Below are 20899 nucleotides of genomic sequence, written 5' to 3' on the forward strand. Positions count from 1 at the left end.
AAATTGCTGGTGAATTTTATGATTTAATTCCAGTCTCTCTTTTTCTTTTCCCCTATTTTTTGGGTGTGTAAAACAGTTTAATTAAGTGATGGGTCATGAGATGATTCACTGTTACAACTAACTCTAATGCTAACTGACATGCAAAAAAAAAAAATTAAATTAAGTGATTCATTGACATCTTACCAACAGAACCAACACCTGCAGCTCTGAACTGCCCAAGAATGAGACTCTGCTCACTTTCTGCCAGTGCCAACAGCAGCTCATATGCTTCTATGCACTGTTCACTGAAAGAGAAAACAAACCACAGAAAACAAACCACAGAAAACAAATCACATAAAATATATCTGCAGTTTAGGAGGGAAGAATACCTGCAACAGCAACAAAAAAAAGAGGTAGCTGACAACCGCATGATTCCCTACTACTTGTCTAGCAGCAGGGATATTAAACAACATAACACACATAGCTTCTACTACAAGCATTCAACAGTCTCTCCTTCCTTATGACGGTCCCAGGTTGGCCTCAAGTAACATAACCAGTTAAAACAGAAGAGAATGACCTAGTGTGAAATGAGCTCCAGAAGCACGTTTGAAACAGTCAACAATATGAATGGTGGTCGACGTGATCCCTTTGAGAAACCTTTTTCAGGCCTTCTTACTATACAAATACAGTATTCTGTACTCTACTATGTAACTAAACTATACAAAGTATAGTGAGAAGAAAAGACACAAAAAATCCTTGTTGCTCTGTCCTGGCCGTAAGATTTTCCTCCTTACAACACAACGGCTTCTAAATACAGTTGTGAGTCACTCATTCCTGTTGCATTCTAATGTTTTTGAAAATACATACATTAATACACCTATTTGAAATTTACATTTCCTTGTAATTTGCTCAAGGCTAACAGTAACAGAATACATTCTTCAAAAGGCACATAATTTGTCTTAAGACCAGAACTGCCTGTTCCAAATTAGGTGCAGCTGAACGAGTTAAAACACCACCATCTTTTTACATATAGTTTAAAGTAAATTTAGATAGTTGTGACCAAATACCAAGCAATTAATCCACAATTCCAACTGATGTAACATAAAGTCACTCTGAATTATGTTGAGTACGATACTACTCTTTGGTCCACTGGTCTTGTGAAAGGTGCCAGCCTAATACAGAGAACCTCTATCTTAAGACTAGATACAGCAGAGAGAGTTTGAGCCTACACACAACCCCTAATTCAAATGTTAATTCAGTATTTAAAAATGAAAAGATAAATCTGTGTATTTCTATTAGATCGAGTTCACTACTGCTGGTGAACTAGGGTTGAAATACACTTATATCAGTAACTTCAGTTCTGTAGTTTGTCAAGTTGTTTAACCTAAGGGGCATTTTTTCAGGGAGGAAACAAAAAGAAACAGTATTACTATGGCACACAATTTCACTCTCAAAGACTTCTATGAAGTCTCCCCGCTCCCTCTTTTTCTGGTGGAGACACCCTCTGCATAGGTACATACCTGTACTGCAAAGCAAGCCTGAGGGCTGTGGCATTGGACTCGTACTTCCCAACAAGCATGCTCATCCTCTCGGCATTGCTCTTGCACTCTTCCAGTGTTATTGTCAACAAGTCATTCTGGGATTTCAAGTGCTCAATACGGCTGTAGAAAAGGAAGTAATTTGCAACCTTCAAGCTTAGCTTGCAGGCACTGTCCTGAAAACTCTAGAACAATCATAATTTAAAACAACAAATACCATTTGGTCTACACAAGGTTTTTAATGAAGACGGCAAAATCTATCAGTTCTGTGTCCCATATCAAGAGCCAAGAGGACAGTAATTTCTCTTAGAACAGCCTCTTCTCCTTCTTGTCTCCTTCCCATACAAAGTAATCATAACCCTGTGCAACAGCAGCAAGCAGAAAGCTGTACCCTGATTCTGTAGCCACAAGACTGCGTAGGACAGTTTCATATTAACCTTTTGCTTAATTTTTCTGCCTCCGTTCCTCAATTCCTGCTGCCCCATTTGCTTCTTGTTTTAAGTGGCATATTCATTAGTGCAATGTGTGGGTGTGTGGAGGGATCATGCAGCTGCATAAATGCCCCCTTTCTTTGGAACATTCAGAATAACTATTTCCCTTGAAGTAATATTTTGGTTGTGATTAGAGAGGTAACTTCCAAAATACAAACGAAGTTTCAATGAGGCGATGAAATCTCCAAAACTTCTGGCAATAGTCAAAGAGAAGCTCATATCAGAACTTAATTGTAATGTTCTTCTCAGTGGGGTTAACTCTGAATCTGAAAATGAGGCTTCAGAATATCAGTACCACTGTTTATTCTCCCTGCTGATAACTGCACTACACATCAATGTACTACACCTAATCGTATGAGTTGGACATACACCGAACACACACAGGCAAATGATGTCAAAACTTGGACAGGTAGCTAATGAAGAAATCAGTGCCATCCAGAACTCTAAAATCACTGACTTCTTAACAAACACAGGCAGAAGGAGAAGCACTAGTATACCATTTATTCAGCAATCAGAATAAAGCCCTCACTTTCCCAGCTGCTAGAACTCTCAGATGCTTCACCTCCTATATCTTCTTGGACACCTCCTATAAGGACACATGTTGTCCAAGCATAATTGTGCAGTACACAGAAAAAAGAAAAAAAAAGAAAAAAAAAGAAAAAAAAAGAAAAAAAAAGAAAAAAAAGAAAAAGAAAAGAAAAAAAAAGAAAAAAGAAAAAAAGAAAAAAGAAAAAAGAAAAAAGAAAAAAGAAAAAAGAAAAAAGAAAAAAGAAAAAAGAAAAAAGAAAAAAGAAAAAAGAAAAAAGAAAAAAGAAAAAAGAAAAAAGAAAAAAGAAAAAAGAAAAAAGAAAAAAGAAAAAAGAAAAAAGAAAAAAGAAAAAAGAAAAAAGAAAAAAGAAAAAAGAAAAAAGAAAAGAGAAAAAAGAAAAAAGAAAAAAGAAAAAAGAAAAAAAGAAAAAAGAAAAAAGAAAAAAGAAAAAAGAAAAAAGAAAAAAGAAAAAAGAAAAAAGAAAAAAGAAAAAAGAAAGAAAAAAGAAAGGAAAAAAAAAAAGGATCACATTTTGCAGCACTACAAAAACATGAGCTACAAATAAACGAGATATGGTACTGATCAGACTAAATTTGAGATAGCCATGGGGAAGAGAGAACTTGGAAAGAAACATGCTGAGACACGATTCTCATGTTCCTGATCCACAGTTTTGATTTTATGTGCCAAAGAGGACACGAAGCATTGGTTTTGATAGAACTTATTGAAGGACAACACCAGCAGTATTTTAACTGTGACCAGAAAGCTGCAATTTTTCTTCTGCAGACAGAAGTCTATTTACTGGTATATATGCCACACCACCATACATCAGTATATTCATTGATACAGTTAATGCTATAATTCGGTTTCTTCCAGGCAAAACAAAGCAAGCTAATTCCAGAATGATGGAGAATAAGTTATGGGAATCCTTATTTGTAGCAGCGGTGTGTCTTAATAAAAAAGATGCCATGTCTACTTGGTCAGCCATAGAGAAGGACACTTGACAGTGCAAATTGTCATAGGTGAAGGTGCCATGCTGATCTAATAATGTATGACCAAACTGTCATACTAATAACGGAAAAAATCCTGTGTACGATTCAATCTTCTCTTCATCAACTACATACCACGTTTATCCACAGCTGCCACAGTTGAGCTGGGACTGAAATAAGAAATGTTCAAAAAGGATAGAAAAAGTAGTAACTTTAACAAAGGTAATAGCAGACTACACATTTGAGCATATCTAACTTTCCATCTTACCTATTTAATCTCTCTGTCTCCACTTCAAACTCTCGTATTTTACTTTCAGAGATAGCAGATCCATGTGAATAAAGAGTCTGGAAGATTTCCTGGATGTTTGAGCAGTCTTGGAGGGAATGTGCCAAATGTTCAGCCACAGTACTAGACACCTGCACAGGGAATAGATCATTGTGAATAGATAACCACTGGGTTCCTCCGGCAGGCAGTCTGCATTGAGAGCTACATTTGCTTGCATGCACTCACTTCAAGGCATTAATTATTCAATTTTTACTATGAATTTTACATAGAGTAGAACATTTACAAGCTTCCACTTTAAGAAGCTGTTTTGATTTAAAATTCTACTAACCAAAGGGTGAAGCTCACTATTTCATCATACATTTAAAAAGCCTAATATGCAAGTTATTTACTTTCTTGAAACCTTAGCAAAAGGTCAGAGCTAAGTTCTTCAGTGAAACAAATATTAACACACAGTAACAACAGCATTATGGATTTACATTGGTGTTGCAAAGCAGAACCCAGTTCTCTGTTGATTGGAAGTTGTGAAATGCAACTGAACGGTCCTTTCTTGAAGAATAATATTTTGGAGGAATTGACTCCAAAATTACCCTCTTGAAGTCATGAAGTAACTCAGAGAATGATTTCTAGCCACCAGTTATGAGAAAATGAGATCTTAATACTGGGTGAAATATTCTCTGCTGAAGTATTTTTCTCAAAACAACTTCTACAGTATTTTCAGTTAGCTCATATATTAATTTAGTAAGAAAACAATGCTGCCTTTAATGGAGCACAGATCATCTTCAGCAGGTATCATGCATGCACATAATTATTAGTCCTTACCCCTATGCTGCTGATTTCTGATCCTAAGACAGGTCTATCAGATGATGAAGACTCTGATCTTGTCTTTGACAACTTCACTCTTTCAGCAATCTGTAAGTCGAATGCTGCACAGGTTATGCAGGAACCCACACTCCGTAAAGATTACAGAAAATGCATTTGTTCACTAGCTACACTTGCAAACCCGAAGTAAACTACTGTAAAATTGACACCTGTGTTGTAACTGACAGAATTACAATCATTAGCGCTTAATTCCTGTCTGCAGCTCAAGTTCACGGGCCTGCTTAGGACTGCAGAAAACTCTCTGGGGATTCTAGATATCTCCCAGTTAATCACATGCTTCCACAGCAGCTGTGCAAAATGAAGCCTGCTTCTCCCAGATAATGAGAAGCATCACTGCAACACACAACAGCTCACCTTGGCGATGGGAATGTCATTGCTACTGCTGCTTGTGCTCAGCTCTCCTGTGCTGGGGTTAATGGGTCGATTGGCGGAAGTGAGACGACTCGGGCTGGATGGACCTGTTGCCTGCACGCTTTGCAAACGTGTTTGCAGTTCCCGAACCTACAATAAAACATAACATTCTGTTTTTTCCACTTTTATGGTTTAAACAGTTTGGAGATTTTCTTATTGTCTAGCCAAGCCTAATTGCTTCTTTCTGGCTTGAGCACAGAAGTTGTATTTTGTCCTCTGGTGGCCACAAAGTTTTCATGTGGGAAGCAGATGAATGGAGGTTGTTTTAAAATTCCATTATTGTCACTTTTTAAAACTATTTGCAATGTGGAAATATGCAAATGTAATACTGTAGAGTAATTACTCAAAGTTTCAGCTTGTTTTATATAACCTCTTCAGTGCAGCTGTACTATATGTATAAAAATTATTCTCTCTGGGGTGAAGCTAATGCTCCAGCCTAGGATTATGCTGCCTAAACAAATCAAATGAAAATCCTACTGTTAATGGAAAGCTACAGCGTTGAAAAAACTTGACATAAATATATCACAGGATGACTTTGTCATATGTAAAGGTCAAAGAAATTCAAACATTAATCATACTTTCAAAACTACAGTTAAGTAAAGCTACCCTACAGTGAGTAATGTACAGACATGAAAATACCAGCAAAGTACCCAACCAATAGTCTGCAGCAGCTCTCTGTAAACATACACTGCAAACACTGCACAGTCCTCAAAACACACCAGATACTTGTAGAAATGATGTCAAAAGATTTTCAGGACTAAAGGGTAAAAAAAAAAAAAAAGCCTGCAAAAGCCAAACTATAGCTGAGCTAAAGATTACAGTGTTTACCTTGGAATAATTCTTAACAGACAAAGAATAAATGGTCTGCTTAACGCAACAATTATGCCACAAGGTAAAATGACAGAGCTCATTTTTCCATTTTTCATTCCCACAGAGTCTCAAACGAAGAGTGTGAGATGAGAGAAGGGGGAGGAAACCATCTGAAGAGGAAATTTCCCTGAATATTGAGTGTTTACTTTAATACGCAAGTTTCTATGTCGATTTTCTTGGAACAGTTCATCTGCAAAACAGAGCCAGTGAAATTTTACTGAAAGTCCAGTGAAATAAAAGTTCAGTCCATCTGATATCCCCCGGTAGCATGAAATGCAACTCTGATTCCTATTCTCTAAGACAAGGTGGGATTTTATGCTAAATACATTTACACAAAGAACTGATTAAGCAAACTGAAATCCCTTTGTCAAAAAATATTGAAATTAAAGTTGCATTAAAGCTTAGGCTTTCTTCAGCTATAGGCTCACCAAGTGCACGGTCAGGGCTTTAGCAATCTCTGCTTGAAGCAGCAGCAGCAGTCAGCATGTTCTCTGCACAACATATACAGATCCCTTCAGCCTACTGCACTGAGGAAAGAGTTCAAGCTGGAACTCTCTTCTGTCACCAAAGCAGTATCTTAAGCCTCCTATGATCCCCTACAGTCTGCTTCTACTTCCCTGAAGAGCACCCCTGCCTCTCCCTTGGTCATATGCAATCCGCAGGTCAGGTTGCCTGAGGACTTACTGTCAAAATAGCAGAATTTTTAGGTATGTGCAAATTACAAAAAAAGAAAAAAAACCCATGTGCTGTACGTAACAGAGCAGAACAATTGCATGTTACTAATAAAAAGCTGTAGGTAGCAACAATAGGAGCACATAAACTGCACTCATAACTTCCCTGTTCAGTCATGGAGGAGTGCTACACCTTAAACAAAATGAAGCCAAACAACTCCATTGGTCTCTCTGTTAAAAACAAGATAAAGTACACAAAACCTCAAATCAAATCCCCAGTGTTTAAAGTAACTTGCTGAAAAATGGATATGGGTGCTTGCCCCAGAACTATACATCTTAACTGTAATTACATCATGAAGTTAACTAAGCAGAGTGCATGAAGTGCACATTCATAGCATGTATCTTCTCCACATTTGCAGCTGAGGCCTCCTTTGTTCATACAGACATATATAATTTCAACATGGGTACAGCTGCACTAATGCAAACCTTAAGGACAGAAGTGCTCTACTGATGCAAACCAATCATTTCAGCCTGCTGATATGCATAAAACTGAAATAAACCATGTATGCATGTTTCTGCTTGCAGATGTGGAATGCCACTGCAGATAGGATTCGTACTGTGGCATTAACAATGAAAAAAAAAGGCAACCCCCAAACTTCATTAAATCAAAATCACATTTATTACTACTTCTTTTAACCCAGGCTGTTCCAAACTAAATTCCCCAACTGCTTAAGTTACAGCATTGTTTAAAAGCAAACAAACAGGAAAACCACTAGGGATGTATTCTTCATAAAATCAAATCCCTGCCTCAAAGTCTGACTTAAAAATTGCTAAAATATTCACCTATGCCCAGAAGCTACTCCTGGAAGATTTCAGTCCAAAAGTAACATTCTGAATTTAAGGGCAACCAGGAAACAGAGTGTTAAAGTTGCTTTATTGAATGCTAAGTAAGCACTCATTGACTGCAGAGTTTAAAACCACCTTATTTAAGGACAATATTATATAAAACTTTAATGCAGATAGGTTTCCTTTAGTCTATGTTTTATTACTGAGCAGCGACTATTGGCCACAATTACAAAGCCAATTATTCTTAAGGATTTGCAAAACAACATTAGCAACAGAAAGAAAAATGAACACAGATAAGACCATAGCCAGGCAAAGCTTTGCTCAGGAAAGCGTTTATAGAAGAAAACTCAGAGCACAGCACAGTTATCAATCTATGCAAGTCACTGCTTTAATACTGTATCCTGGAAGCAACCACAACTTAAAGAAACTGTCTGCTTATTCATGCTTCTTGATGTATTTACTGATTCAGGCCTTCCTTTGAGAAATGACGTGCTGAATTAATTGCTATAAATAACTGCACTAACTTTAGCAACACTGAGTACTGGATGGTAATTCTGAGCAGGATAACAGGGCAAGTTTGTCTGACCTGTAAAATCACCGACCTCACAATTCACACATTCACCAAGCCAGAATCTCATGACTGGGTTGCCCACCCACCAGACTGCCCAGAGACAGCTTAGGTAACTGTTTCTGGTCACCAAAACCTCCACCATAAATAGAGCAGTATGCAACATCTCCTCAGAAAGTACTTTTCCACACTAGTAGTAATGCTACAGGAAAAAAAAAAGGAATACCAAAGAACAGGAATCAAGAAAAAAAGAGTTCAGAAGAGCCAATTTCTTCTCTGGATTTGTGAGCACATTAGTTATGAAAAGATTAGTTTAAGAAGAATGATAAAAATTGTCTGACCAACCCTGCTCAATACTTCCACCAGTCTTAAGTGTTGTTACCAATGTAATATAAATTATTCTGAAGGTTATGTTTATTAGTAGAATGAAGGTAATTGCAGTACTGCACATGAGACTCAATAAACACTTGGAAATGGGAGAGAGAGGAAGGGCAGATCTTACAGGAAATGGATGACAAAATTGGCAAAAAACGATGGATGAAGACAAGTAAGGAAACAAAACCAAAACAGTTCTACTGAAAGACAAGAAAGTGTGGATTTGTGAGGTGGGGAGGAATAACAAGAAAGGATGTAAAGAAAGATTTCTTCAGCTCTTGCATCATACTAAAGACGGAAACATCCAGAAGGATACAAAAATTGCCATGAAGTCCTAAAACTCTAAATTGAAATGCTAAGTGGCCAACAGCCAGATCCAATTATATGATCAGAAAAAAACCAGGGGCGGCAAGAACAGAGGAAAAAAAGGAGAAATCCAGGGAAACATCTGTGAAATCCACAATTAAAAAAAGGAAAGAGCAAAGATCTTCTAAACAGCTGGAGGAAGTCCAAAGACTTACGGAAGTAAAGAAGTGCTGGAACCTTGGAAAGAGCAGGAGCAGGGGCATTAAGTGAGACACAAGGCAACAGAGCCATTAGACTTCACAGCAATGGATAGCCTAGATACCAAGATAAGTCAGGTGCAAACAGACGTTCTCAAGTTATTAATATAAACTTAAGTAACTGGAAATTTTATTTATTAATATTTGATGTTTAGCAATATGAACCAATTGTTTAGCTGCATTTCTAATTTTTTCCTTTGAATGCTGAAAATCTGAGTAGGAAATAGGGAAAAATAAAGCATAACTTCTTGTGGGTACCTTAGGAACCAAATAAAAAGACAGCAAGGGTAGAAGAGAAAAAGGGCTGACACACTACAGTAATGTTTGATTTATGAAAGACTTCATAAATGATTAACAAGCATCATGGACATGTTTGCAGAAATGCATAGTGGGTTATAGAAAATGCTTTGGTGAAATATGCTCATTATCTGTAATCATGAATCTAAGAAACATGTTTTTACTCTTTATTTTACACATGCATACTCACAACTACATGATTTGTTAACACATCCTAAATAAAAAGAACACAGCTAAAAACTGCCTGTTTTTGTCACTGATTTCCACATTCAAAGGACACCTGCTGCTTTTGTTCCTAAACCAGTTTCAAATAAGGGGCATGCCTGTGATTCTTTTCTACCCTACTTGTGATCTGTTTCATCATGCAGTATCTTTGAACCCATCAAGTAATAACATCTTTTCCCCAGCATTTTAATGCCGCTTCAATTTTTTTTCCCTGTTATACAGAGGAGGAAGATGAAGTACAGCAGACCACAGGAAGTGAATATACCTCTCCCACTTTCTAATATTCATGCATACTGCAAATCTGTGGAGGGGAAGATGGACAATGAAATACCAGTGTGACAATTCAAGCTGCTCTGACTGGCGAGGGCCCTTCCCAGCCTAAAGCACCCCTAACCTTTCAATCAGGCCTAGTGGTGATTATTTTCAGCCCGATAATTTTCAGCCCCTCTTAAATCATGAGCACCAGGACTAACAAGGTCTGATTTGCTACAGGTTGTCTGTTGTGGTTGACCGAGTACGGTAAAGAAGTCTTTCCTGGTATTTATAAGGGCTATCTCCTCAATGCATTCTCTGGAGCTGAATGAGCTTAGACCTCCACTCATCAGTTCAAAGGAGGCATTTACAGAATCCCTCTCCTCTGCAAAGATGTCTACTTTCAAGAAATATGTAACAACTTAACCGTCACTAGGAGCACTACTCCTCTGGCAGATCTGAAAATCAACCTGCAGTTTGAATAATTATTTTGAGGAATGGAGAAAGGGAACAACACACAGACACGCAAGCTACGGGAGAACAGGTATGCTACTAGGGTTTATACACACGGCTTTTTTAAGTAGCAGGAGAGGCTGCAGCGCACTGCGTGATACAAATACGTTACCAAGCAAGCGCTCCTCTGCTTTCGATACCTTTCAGACAAAAGTCCCTCATGCAGCGCTCCATGCGGAAAGATCCGTGTGCTGCACCTCTATAAAGGATGCAAAGCAATGAAAACCAAGGATGTGGCAGGATGTGACATGGGAGGTGAAGGGTGGATTCCCTAAAAGTTCCGAGCACAACTGAAGTGTTCTGATCCAGGCTAGCACACAGCAGAAACAAACACGAGCAAGGGCAGTAAGCCTATCTTAGGCTTTTTCTCATTTAATTTCAGATTTAATTTCAGATTTCACTGAGCATTTGCATACAAGCTTGGAAAGAGAAGCAAAGCTCCAGTTTGTTAACAGCTAAGTGGAGATACTGCTGCATAAGCAAATATCATGCAACTGAAGGAGGAGGAGAATGGAAATAGCTTTTGGCTGCTACCTCAGGTTTTTGGTGCGCACGAAGAGACAAGGAGACAGAGCAGTTCAAGGATCACTTTAAGCTGCGCAAGCTGATAAAAATCTCTGAAGACCCATAACATATCAGTGTTCTCTAGTAATCTGGAACAATACCTTCTGATCCCAACATGAATGATGCCAAAACAAGGACAGTCAAGCAGCTTGTGCCAGTTTTGTGTCATCTGAGAACAGTGTGGGCTCAAGAATGCCTGTGAGGCCAAGGATCTGACTCCTGCTGTGGTTTGGGTAGGTTTCAACTCCTCGCAAGAACAAGGTATTTTGGGAGAGCCCTCATGCTACGATGAAGTTTCTTGGACTGGGGGCAATCTGGGCAGCTGGAGAGATCACACATTAAAATGGCACTTTCCTACTCCTCTGCCAGATTGCTTGTTTTCATGAAGGTCTTAAGTCAAAGATAGCTAAAGTATTAGTCTGTTTTTGTTCTGGTTAGGTTGGTGAATTCAGCTGAGTTTGGAGCAGATACAGAATAATCTTCACAACTAAAAGCATTTGATTAACTGAACAAATTGACACGGCTTATGCAGAGAACAAACGTAACAGACTTCCAGAGCTGGAACCATCTTTTCACTTTAGACTTAGCTCTTCAGAACAGCCTCAGGGAAGCCTGAACACTGCCCACATGCACTGCTTCTTATGCCAACGGGCTGCCTGGGACTGCGCTGATGCACTGCTCATCTGGCAGCTTTCATGGGCAGCAACTACAAACCCCACAACTTTTATTCTGCAGTCATGATGGAGTTTATATGCTGTATCAGGGCTGCTCATGTGATTCCCCTGGTGGACACAAAGAGATTTTGTGTAAGAACACTAGTATTACTTTTCCTACTACTATTTAAGCCTGGTACTACATATAGCAGTTGTAAATAGTGCTGACCTGATTACAACCTTATTCTCATGTAATAATAATATTAATCCCCTGAACTGGCACAGAAGTTCCCCAGCATTTTATCTGTATTACTGGATTCAGGATTACGGTCAGCTATGTGTAAGCAGTTTCTAGGGCGTTGACTGGCCCAGACTTGAACAGATTTGATTTTTAATACGGCAATATCATATGGAGGTAAAATAAACCTCTGTGTTACGAAATTAGCTGCTACACTGCAGGCACCCTACAGAAATAAGCAATTACCTCATTTACTAATGACCCGCGAGAAACAAACTCCATATGTATGTTGTTTCTTAGCTACTGTTCTAGAAAGCGGCTCAATCTGTTAACTGAGCACAGTAAATACCTAATTAAATTAAATCTCCAACAAGCCTGAGAAAAATGTATTGAAAGCACTCTGCTTGATTACAGACATTGGTCTAAAGTAACAGCCCTATTGATCTGGTCAACTTCAAGCTTATTCACTTCACCCAATTTAATTTGAGAAGAACAATAACTAAATTCTAGTTCGATCTCCTTTCCCACTCTCCAGGGAAATAATCTGAAGTGACTCTGAGTTCAGGTGGCATACAGAAAATATTTAATAAGTCAAAGAAAACATTTGTTTTGTTGCAACTATGGACACAAAGTTACATTAAAAATGCAAATATGGTTTCCAGTGCAACAATTACATACTGTTGCTGACAGGGCCATATACCATGAACAAGATTCTCTGGTGGGGGCAATAAACCAGTTGTTCTGCAAGTTCAAGATGATATTAAATACTGTGTTTCAATGAAGTCCTCTATAGGTGCAAACTAAATGAAAACAACTGAAAAAAAAAAACCCAAACCTGCCAGCTGTGCCTGAATATAGAGGCTGCTTGATTTTTTTATGCTCCGTGCCAATCCAACATTAACCCTTTGTCTACTGGGCAAGACATCTATCCAATCTGTCAAAGAAGAATTTCCCTAATTAAAGAAGAATGAACATTTAAACTGGCTTGCTGTATATGAAAGACAGCTCAGTCTCTACAGAGCAATTCAAGACTTACCCTCTCCAGGGTCAGTGGTCTGAACACAATTTGGGTCAGCAAAGTCCCACTGCTGCTATCATCTGACAATTGCTCTAGCCACTTACACAAAACAAGCTGATGACCTCAATTCTGTTTCCACCAGAGATGCTTCCGTAACAGAGAAACATCAGTAACACGTGCAGCATCCCTGCTAACAGTTCCAACAGACAAGCCAGCAACTACTAGATCAGCATGGTTAACACACTGTCCTTTCTGTCCTGGGCCCTGACTACACTAAGGGAATTGTGAAATATTCAATAACATAGCCGGTACCTGTGTGGCTCCGCAAATGCTTGGTTCACTGGGGATTCCAATATAGGCTGCCCAAGTCAAGCAGTATCCGCATACACAGAACTAGACAGCATTTTCCTCATCATCTAACCCTCATAGTCTAACCCTCTGCTACTGCTGGCAGCCAGACAAAACCTAACAGTTTTGTGCAGAGATACTAAGGCTAGCTCTAGGATTAATGCAGCTGTATTAACTGGGCCAATTAAAAGTATGCTTTTTTGCTTCCCTTTGGATACAATCCTAATGCAACAATTCTGATTTTAATAGGTATCTCTGCACAGTCACACATTTCATTACACAAACTTAACTTTAATACTTTAAAGCTCCATTTTCAAAGTAGTTAGTCAGTAGCCTTACTCCTTACTGTTTCTTCAGAACCACAATCCTCTTGTCTGTTAGACACCTCATAGTCTAATTTCTAGCCTAATATAGCCATGAGTGGTTTATATTAATCTGTTCTTGCTCCAGTTTTGTCCCTCAGTTTGAACAGCCATTAGCTCCCATTCTGACTTGCTTTCTCCAGCACTTGCAAAGAGAAATCAAATTCAGATTTTGCTTTGCCAAGTTGAGTAGGACAATCTCTTTAAGTCACTTTTCCAAGTAAGCTGCCCATTTCTCTGACCATCTTCTACATCTTGTTTTGCCCATTTAAACAGAACCTTTTCAAGCGTAAGAAATAAGAACTATAATATAACATTCCAGATCAGATCTCACCGCTCTTTACACAGTCTTTCCAATCTCTACTGGAAATAACTTATCTGGTACATCACAGGATTGAATTTGGCACCATGCATCAATGGCTCAGCCATGCTGATCCCTGAGAGTACAAATACCAATTCTTTCCCCTTTTCTGTTTTTTAACTGAGGAGCTCCTGGCTGTCAACATAGATTCTTGTTACCAATCTTTTAAGCACCTTAACTTGTATTCCATACTTCTCAAAATTTAAGTCTTTTTCTATTACATCTATCCTCAAGGCCATCTATTTTTTTGTTGTTTGATATCCCAAGATTGATCTGTATCATCTGTAGTGTCAGTATCTGCCATTTGTGTAAGCAAATTTCACAAACACACGCTTCTATTACCTGCCTGCTTGCCACCACTCCGCCCCCCCATCCCCAGTCCTGCAATAATTCCACAGGTGCGTAAATGCTGCTTCTGTAGCTCAAAGGCTAGTATTGCCTCTGTTTAAAAAGAAGCATCACTATAAAACCAGTCCAAAAACTTCAGGACCGAAACCGACTTACATTTATGGTATGTAATAAAACTAAGTATCACAAAGGAAAAGTTGAAGTGGTCTTGGTTTATTTGATAGCAGATTACTATTATTGCCTCATCACACATACCCTTTTTTAGTGTTAAGAGAGGCTAGAGAGTTTTGCAAAGGTAATTTGTGGCTTGATACCTGAAGATTGGAAGTTTCACACAACACAACTTCATGCTAAAATGATACATGCTAAAAAAACACTACAGGACAATGTTATTTTAGAAAGACAGTATTTGCATAAAAGGTCAATCTGCTGCCAGTAGGTAGAGAGCAACACTTCTGATAATTCTACCAAGATACAGGGGTCTAAACTGTCACTCAAATTGAACACAAACTCGAAACTACCTGTTTTAAAAATAAAATTATTTCATATCTAGCCAGAACTCTGCAGATTTAACAGGGACAAAGCTAACAAATTTTAAAAATACCAGAGACTGAGGTCACATTCTCTTGAATCTTTCATCTTCTTTGTGAACAAATTTCCAGTTTTTTTTACTTTGGACTCCACACAAAGCACAAGGCCTTTATCTGACCTTGCAGCATCATAAAATGTAGACAGGGAAGCAGGACATGGCTGGAACTACTCATTGTTCAGTTCTGAGAATTATTACCCACTGACAGGAGTCCTGCTCTTTTTCTTTCTCCTAATCACAAATTGAATTCCCATCAAAAACAAAGAAATATTTGTTGTTTACAGGAAAAAAAATGCCTCACAGGAAAATTCACTAAATGAACATCTGCTTTCTCTATAGACAAGTTACATATGCTTCCTTGGGAGATGAGTATCAGGTTTTCTGTTAACACATGATTTCTTACATTGGGTTGTTGTACACCTTGGCTGTTCATGACACACTCTTTTTCAATTATGTTCAGTTTTGTCCTAGTTCTGTAATTTGTATAGCTCAGCTTTAAAAACAAAAAGCCCTACAGCCAGTACAGGAAGCAAGACTGAACAGAAGCTTGTTCTGGTGACAAAATTATACAGGCTAGGAGGAACAAGAAGCCAGCTAGGAGGAACAAGGCAGCAACCTTACCCTTCTACGCAGTCTGTCCCTTTCTTCACGAATAGCATTCATGGTGGCCTTGGTCCTGTTCAGCTCCTCCTCTTTGCTACACAGCATGGCCGTGAGGCTCTCATTCTCTTCCCGCAAGCCAGCTAGCTCCTTTTCCCATCGAGACCTCTCTTCAGACAGATTTGGATAAAGGTCACGTCCCAATACACCCTCAATCTCTTCTACAGTCTGCAAAAATACAGTCACAGAAAGAAGCAGAGAAAGATGATTGAACAAGACTAATCGTAACAGGACAGAAGTGTGTAACAGGCAACTATATATACTTATAGGTACACGCCCAGCCCCACAACACCATTAGTTTGCTTCTTTTTTTGATAAGTAATATCAAACAAAATTATTGCTTATTTTGTTCGATAGTTTCACCATTTTACTAAAATATTTCATACTGACCAACACCAAAGCAGATCGATGTTTTATATGCAAATAAAACACAGGTTACCCAAGGATGACGGCAATCCCAGTAGTTTCATCTAAGAATACTTTAAAACAAAATAATGACTCCTTGTCATGGGTGAGCACTGTGCTGCTTGTTTCCCTCCCCGAGGAACAGGCAGAAAGTAGTGGCCTGTCAATGTGCATGGCATGGGGCCTTTCTTAGTTCTAGACCAACTCCTCAAAAGGGCAAGGAAAAGAGTGGGACAGTAAAAAAAGAGGACCCTTCTTTCCCATGTCCCTGAGCATGTTCTTTCCTAGAGGTGACCCAGAGATAAAAGAAAGAAAACTGGTCTTGGCTAGGCTTACATTATACCAGGAAGATGTTACAGCCTTTCTAGTACTTAAAAAAGGCTGGGTTTCTCTGGGACATATAATGCCATTCAGCATTTCCCACCCCACCCCTTGCTCAGAACTGTGCCTTGTAGGCACCGTTCAGCACGAAGGATATTCAGCAGCTTCCACCGGGTGAAACTAAACCACACACACACACCCCACCAGCAAGGGAATACTGCCATGCCTAAACTTATTGTCAGACTGGTCATTCAACATGTTGAAACACAGCATAACACTCAACGTGTCAGGTAACTACGTGCAGTTTTGATTCTACTGCACGGCATATGCTGTGCCTGTTTTAATTTGTTTCACTTATGGAAGACCTTTGAAACAAGCAAAACCCCTCCGATTGTTGCTTATAAGCTTTTGAATCTCTCTGAAAGCAGTCTGCATTAAAATGGTAGGAAGAAACATGGAAAATAAATGAATACATGATGTAACTAGTAACCTGGAAAGTTTCATTTCACTGGATAATCCAAGAACAAGTTGTAGCTAAAGCCTATACTTTTAAGTTTAACATGGGAGATAAATAACTCATGTACCAAGGTTAAAAATAGACTACTTAGTTGTTTTATTCAAAATGACTTTTAACTGAAGTTTATGTCTTTAATTTGGGAGGGACTAAAAGAACCAACTACAGTACAGCTGAAAATGACAAACCAAGTTGAAAATACATCCTCATTTTTTTTCTGCAAGAAATCTTCCCAGTCTTTTCAGCACTGTCTGACACTGAGGTATCAGTGAAATTTTATTATTTGTCCATGATAATGAAAAGTTGGTTATTTATTGTTATCAATACATTAATCTTAAAGAATAAATCTTGGCTACAGCAAGACTCCTTAGTGAGGAGGAAAAGACACTCATACAAAAGGAAAAATACTATTTTTAACAACTAGTTCAAAACACCTCTGTGGAACAAGCAGGGACAAAACTTTTGCAATCAGGTTCAGTTTATCCTTTTAAATAGTATTTCATGTGTCTCTTCCATAAAACTGCACTACGTTTAGAGTCATAAATATAAAACTCCATTGACAGAGTATCTACACTATAATTCTGCTCACATATTTGGTAGTAAGCTTAAATTGCTCTTCTAAAAGAGCAATGCCTTGCAACATCTCTGTATGATGAAAAGAAGCCGCAGCTCTCCCTTACATTAGTTTCACTTGGACCTATAGGTCTCAGGCTATGACAAGGTAAGTTATTTCAACACAACATGACAATGAGTTCAAATTCTGAATAAGCATAGGGCGGTTAATCTTATCATGTGAAGAAAAGCTCTGTAATGGCAGGAGCATTCTCTCTTGATGATGCCAGCTTTATTTTAAACAGTGCCTGTTCATTGCTGTCTTCTACGCTCCCTTCTTCTCCCAAAACTCCTCTTCTCTTTCACGCACTTCCCCTGCTGTTTCCTTACCCCTCTAATGCCAAGTTCTGCTGCTGCCCCCTTGCTCCTAGTGTTGCTATTTTTCCAACCCCTCTCTTTCCCAAGCCTCTTCTCCTCCTCAGAGCACTACTGGGGGTGATAAGCCTGGAGCAACACTGCAAGAGGAAGCAGAGGCAGTGGCTCAACACCACGGAGGTATCGTCAGAGAGAGAGGCTGCTGCTGTTTCTCCAGACTCCATTGCTACCATCTGCCCACACCAGTACAAAGCTCAGGCAGTGACAGCATCAGCATGGGTCTGACAGTCGTACTAAGGGATGCCCTATGGTCCTTAACAAAGCTGAGGGACCTTTCTGTTTGCTTCTATGGACCTTTGTTTTAACGTGATCAATATCCTTTTGCCGACTAAACTATTACCACAATTCTCCGGTTTGACGACCAACATGCTACCATCGTCCATGGTAAATAAAACATAAATATTGTACATGGATATATCTACATAAACTACCAGGTTGTTTATTTTTCTTCAAAGCAGTATTACAGAGCAGTTTTATCCAGCATGCTGCTGCACAGCAGATAAATTCAGGTATAATTTCATGGATTATACGACTGAATTAGAATGTAATGTTCTGAGCACAGGGCAGGATGTCATATCATGGTAATTTCAGTCTCGTCTCTGACACTGCCATCAGTACTCTGCCTTAGTTTCCTTACAAGAGGTGATGTGTTACAGACATGATATCAGATGAAATCAGCAAGTATCAGGTTTAAAAGAAGCAAAAAGCAGCACTTTTTCACAAGGCATAACTCAACGGTAGGATTTATTCCTAACAGAACTTATGGAGGCCAAAAATTTAGACTGGTTGAAAAACGCATTAGATAACAAACATAGAAGAAAATTCCACCCATTACTATTAAACACAAAGACATCATCCCTGGCTCAAGAAGTTCCTAAGCCCACCTTGCTGGAAGGATCTTGGAAGGAAGGAGAAGAAGGACATGCTATGCATGTCCTTTTTGATGCAGTCTTTCCACTGGCATCTGCCACTACACAGATGGACTTTTGGTCCGATCCCGTGAAGCTGTTCTCATGTTCTAAACGGTTCATGTTTGGAAATATTTACATATTTTTTTTTAATCGGTAGAGTTTTAGTGGTAGTTATCTGCTACTGATAGTTATTTACTCTTCAAAATATATGAAGCATTAACCAGCCTACTCTGTGGAAATTTTCTTAAACAAAGGATGGTTTTGTAACGGTTCAGTTTATGAGACAATCTGATAAATCTCATTTCAAGGTCCTCTCATTCTTTGTGGGACAGAAACAATTGAGCTAGCTAGGGTCACATGATTTGTATAAAAGAAACAAACAAACAAATTTACTAGCAACAGCATTAAAAGAAACCCAGTGAAATTTAACCATCAAAGCAGAAGGATTCAAAACATTTAGATGCATAACTCCACCAGTGGAGAAAAAAGCCAACAGTCAAAGCAAAAGACAGACAGAACATTTCAGGTTTCCGTTCATGATTCCACCTGTTTTAAAGATCTCTCAGTTCTCTGTTTGAGGAAGTCCAAAAGGAGAAATGACCTGCAGCCATGGGTGGAATTGTGGAGAGGGGCTCTACGTGTAGGTTTTGCTATATTAAACACATTGGTGACACATTTCCCTAGCGCATAATCGGAGAATGTCAGAGAGATTCTTACCTTCCTGAAAGGTTAATAACCTTTGCATGCTCTTGTCAAACACAAACAATCCCAGGCTCTACAGCATGGAGAGTGGGGAGAAGCTTTCCCCAAAAATGGCTATACATGTAGAGATCACATGAAAATAAAGGGCCTGCATTTCGGACCAGGAAGAAACTGCTGACAGTTACTTATCATTATAAAAGTTTTATTGTAGTTAATTCAAATCAACAGTAAATAATGGGGTTGATAAAAAGCTTGAGAATTAAGCTTATAGCAGCTATTTTGATGTTTTGTGGAATCCACCTCCTGCAGAAGTTTTCATCTCATCTCACTTCAGGGACCTCTGTGGACCTCACACAGACCAATCTCTACCTGTTTTCCAGGATCCACAATCTCTCTCTTGGTCAATACTGACTTCTGAGAAAACTTAGCCCTAAAACTCCATATAATACTGGGTAACATTCAAAGTATTGATCCTAATCCTCTGAGACACAAATAAACTGCTTTAAGACCCTTCTCAAGAGACCCAGAAGTCAGTCTGTCTCTCTCTCTCTCAAATATACCCACATTCTTCAAACTACTACTCAACATTAATCTCTTTATAGGCCATTATATTCTTCAGGCACCAGCAGGGACAGAGGGGACCTTTCCCAGTACTATGCCAAAGGGCTGTCTAAGCCATTTAGAATAGTCACAGACCTCCCTACTTCAAGAGCAAACTGTCAATATATTTGCTCTTATATAAATGAGTCACTGACGCCTTTCCCTCTGACACAAAAAACTTGTTCAGGTCTTTCCCTGAATATAGTAAGCCACTCTACAGTCCCCTCGCTTTCACGTTCTGAATTGCAATCCCTTCGTTACATGTGCTATCAGGCATCCGTCTTCTTGTTCTGTTACATGCACAAAAAACCCAAGACATACAAGTATCAGTTGAATTACTTGTTCCTGTGTCTGGCTTGTCTCTTTAGAATTAATATACCACACATACTCTGTGTTAAATACTAGCTTCGTATTTTAAGACAGCAAAGTCACAACCTGCACATAATTTATGGCATTTTATCTTCAAATTTCAGTGAGTATTACATATTGTGTTCTCAGTTCCCAGTCAATGACCAGCTGTGTGACCTTGGGCAAGTGACAACTTGTTTGCTGGATAACCTTCAGAAAGCAAATTAACTGCTGAGTGCCCTAGTTTCTCTTATCTCTGAAATGAGTGTAAGACAAATACTTTTCTGATTTGAGATTGAAAGTCTATTGGTAGCTCCTCCAGTGCCTGGGAGAATTCAGTGTAAAACAGGTGTACTACTGCTTACCCAACACACACTGTGAGCTGGAGTTGATCTCTGTGAAGTACTTTGACACCTTTGGAACTAAAGTGCTATTACTACAGAATGCGATCAGGTATCTCAGGCAACGTGCACTCTGCATTTAGAACCTAATGTTACTGTTACCTTAATGGCTAAATCGCAATGTTCACTGGCGGTAGTGAGCTGTTCAATATGTCTATCCACTTCTGCTACCGATAAACTGCAGCTGCTTTTCTTCCTCCCGCAGACAACATTTTCCAGACCTGTCAGCACTCTTTGCAGTTCTGAATTCAAGTCACTACAGTTATCTAAAAGAAAGCAAAACAAAACAA

The 20899-nt window shown here is 38.9% G+C and overlaps 1 protein-coding gene across 3 annotated transcripts in view; it reads right to left on the reverse strand.

Moving 5' to 3' along the window:
- MCC (MCC regulator of Wnt signaling pathway) overlaps window positions 1–20899 on the reverse strand; it is a 220504-nt gene that overhangs the window by 33262 nt on the left and 166343 nt on the right. For all 3 annotated transcript variants that reach the window (XM_075488555.1, XM_075488557.1, XM_075488558.1), the window contains 7 exons: window positions 20712–20875; window positions 15382–15588; window positions 5043–5189; window positions 4629–4718; window positions 3792–3940; window positions 1500–1640; window positions 184–284 (listed from right to left, as the gene is read on the reverse strand). In XM_075488555.1, the coding sequence (XP_075344670.1) occupies window positions 184–284; window positions 1500–1640; window positions 3792–3940; window positions 4629–4718; window positions 5043–5189; window positions 15382–15588; window positions 20712–20875 (999 nt within the window). The remainder of the gene's footprint in view (window positions 1–183; window positions 285–1499; window positions 1641–3791; window positions 3941–4628; window positions 4719–5042; window positions 5190–15381; window positions 15589–20711; window positions 20876–20899) is intronic.

The sequence above is a fragment of the Mycteria americana genome, chromosome Z, assembly GCF_035582795.1.
Source record: "Mycteria americana isolate JAX WOST 10 ecotype Jacksonville Zoo and Gardens chromosome Z, USCA_MyAme_1.0, whole genome shotgun sequence".
NCBI classification, from domain to species: domain Eukaryota; kingdom Metazoa; phylum Chordata; class Aves; order Ciconiiformes; family Ciconiidae; genus Mycteria; species Mycteria americana.